This window comes from Arachis ipaensis, chromosome B4 (genome assembly GCF_059453495.1).
Source record: "Arachis ipaensis isolate K30076 ecotype BB chromosome B4, ASM5945349v1, whole genome shotgun sequence".
NCBI classification, from domain to species: domain Eukaryota; kingdom Viridiplantae; phylum Streptophyta; class Magnoliopsida; order Fabales; family Fabaceae; genus Arachis; species Arachis ipaensis.
In genome coordinates this window covers 88,579,398-88,581,903 of record NC_142439.1, presented here as the reverse complement: position 1 = coordinate 88,581,903, position 2,506 = coordinate 88,579,398, and the positions used below count along the sequence as shown (strand labels likewise).

Here is a 2,506-nt window from a genome sequence, read left to right as displayed (position 1 = left end):
AGTAGGTTAGTTAATTGATGAATTAATATTGAATTTCAGGGAAGAGTTTGAGACAGGAGAGTGTGAAACAAGGGATTCATATAGTGATACCTTGAGCGATGAGAGTGAGTGTGAGAAGTTTTGGAGATGGGATGGGAGTTCCTCAAAAGAAGGTGGAATGAATAATGTAGAACAAGATTCTCATCAATTGCATTTTAATGATAGATTAGGTCATCACTATTGCCAATACTTGGAGAGATTAACTCCATATGGAAGAGTTCCTCTAATGGATAAGGTAACTTAATTTTCTTAGGCCATATCTTACTTCAACAACTTTTATTATGTTTGTTTATTGTTACTACTATTACTACTACTACTTTCTTGGAGTTTAATGGATAAGGTAATTTAATTTAATATTTAGGACATGTCTTGTAGCTTATTTCTCCTCATTAAACCAAATTTTGTTGCTTTATTCTAATTATTTGAATGTGTTCTTGTTTGACAGTTGACCGAACAAAAATTGACAAGAAAGGAAGGTATAAGCTTTTCTTGTTTGAGGTTACTTGCTAAGATTAAAGCCTCGCTATCTTTCACTTAAAATTTCTGAAGGTTTTGATAAATTTTACCACCAATAGAAGCAGGAGGCTAATCTGATTCAATCTGCTCTTATTATCAATTATCTCTGTTTCCATCTCAATGTGTTCCTATCCTAAATAACATTGTTCATCTTTGGTTGTTTAGGAAGCTTGCAGACAAGATTGCAGCTTCTGGTTACTATATGGTTGTTCCGGACTTCTTTTATGGTGAACCCTATGATCCTTAGAATACTAATAGACCTTTAGGAGAGTGGCTAAAAGATCATGGAACAGTTAGTTCTTTTTAATGATTCAACATTATTTCTTTGTTCATAATGATTCAACATTATTTCCCCATATCCAAACCACAAGCTGCAAATCCATCATATCTTCTCTCATCCTCTCCTCTTTCTCCAATGAAACCTCTCAATTCCTACTGTGATTCGATCCTCACCATAAACATGCTTCTTCTTCTTCTTCTTCTTCTTCTTCTTCTTCTTCTTCTTCTTCTTCTTCTTCTTCTTCTTCTTCTTCTTCTTCTGTTCAAGATGTATGGTGTGGCCCTGGAATTGGATTCGCATCAGATCATGCTTTTGCTTCTGTGGATTGTGTGGTGGCAAGGAAAAATGCTTCTTCAAGAAGGAACCTTGATGCTGTTGAGAGAGAAACACATAGGGAAGAGGTATTCTTCTTTCTCCATCCTCATCTTCTACTTCAATTCTTACTATTTTCTTTTTTATTTATTTAATTGATTAATTTATGTGGTTTTCTCTTCAGACACTACATTTTCATATTCATATAATTGTTGTGAATTGAAGCCTCTTTTCTTCCTCAACTCAATGACAGTTCTTGATTGCTTAATTGATCAAAGACTTGTATAAAGTATCCAGTCACTGAATTGAATCTGAATCACTTGCTTTTAGACTTGTTCTAGTTTATTGCATTGTGTGCATTATATGTTCCAAATCTGCTATTGCTATTTGGCAGTGTCCATGATCTTTAAAAAGAACTAACCCTGAGAAATCTATGGAAGAGTTCCGAGCAGCTAATCAAAAACTTGGTGATGACGTGGGTGTAAAGTCTTTAATGCAAAGTAAAGTTGACTCTGTTATTACTTTGCATGCCCTTGCAATGTTGACTATGATGTTCTACAGCTCAAAAAGCAAAGTTCCTGTTTGGCCCTTCCTTTTACTTTCATGTTTTGGCAGTGCATATGCGCTTCTTCCTTATTTCATATTTTGGAATCCACCAGCACCTCCGACTGAAGAAGCTGAGCTTAAATCATGGCCATTGATCTTTCTTGAATCAAAAGTAACTGTAGTGGTAAGCACTCATCTTAGTTTCATCTTGAAAATTATTGCAGGCAGATACTTGAAATTTAATCAAAAGTAACTGCAGTGGTAACAACTCCTTTTTGGTTCTTTTTTCTAATAATTGCCTTATTTGTTGTCTGAGTGTAGATCGGATATAGTAAGGTAGACATCCTCTGCTCAGAAAGTGGGAAGCAGCGAATAATTTTGATGGACCAAGAATCTCAAGAAGCAAGTATATTGCCATCATCACTAAGAAGCTCAAGAAAGAGTGAAGCTATCCATAAATTAGGATATTGAATCTTGAGGAGTCCACTAGTAGTTATTTGTAATCTAATGTATTCAGATTGTATTATTGCATGTAAATAATTGCTTCTTATTATAAAGAAAGCGCTTTGTACTCACTGGTGTGTTTTTCTATTTATACCATCAATAAAAATTTGTATTTATTAAATTTATATTTATTTTGTATGAAAACAAATTTATTTTGCAATGGAAAAATCTAAAAAAAATTCTATTTTACCTTACTGACGGATTTACAGACGGATTTTCTGTCTGTAATTAGAGTGTGGGATGATTTTCCAAGGTTTAAATTACAGACAAAAAATCTGTCAGAAAATTCGTCTGTAATTAAAGACGGAA

General features: G+C 33.8%; 1 protein-coding gene across 1 annotated transcript; it reads left to right on the top strand.

Annotated features, from left to right (window-relative positions):
- The first annotated feature begins 861 nt into the window (after window positions 1-861).
- Window positions 862-2,132, top strand: LOC107637857 (uncharacterized). The gene is made up of 3 exons (XM_088484672.1): window positions 862-992; window positions 1,077-1,236; window positions 2,010-2,132. Exons 1-3 carry the CDS (start codon window positions 862-864, stop codon window positions 2,031-2,033), a joined length of 315 nt encoding a protein of 104 aa, XP_088340798.1. The 3' UTR covers window positions 2,034-2,132.
- The last annotated feature ends 374 nt before the right edge of the window (window positions 2,133-2,506 follow it).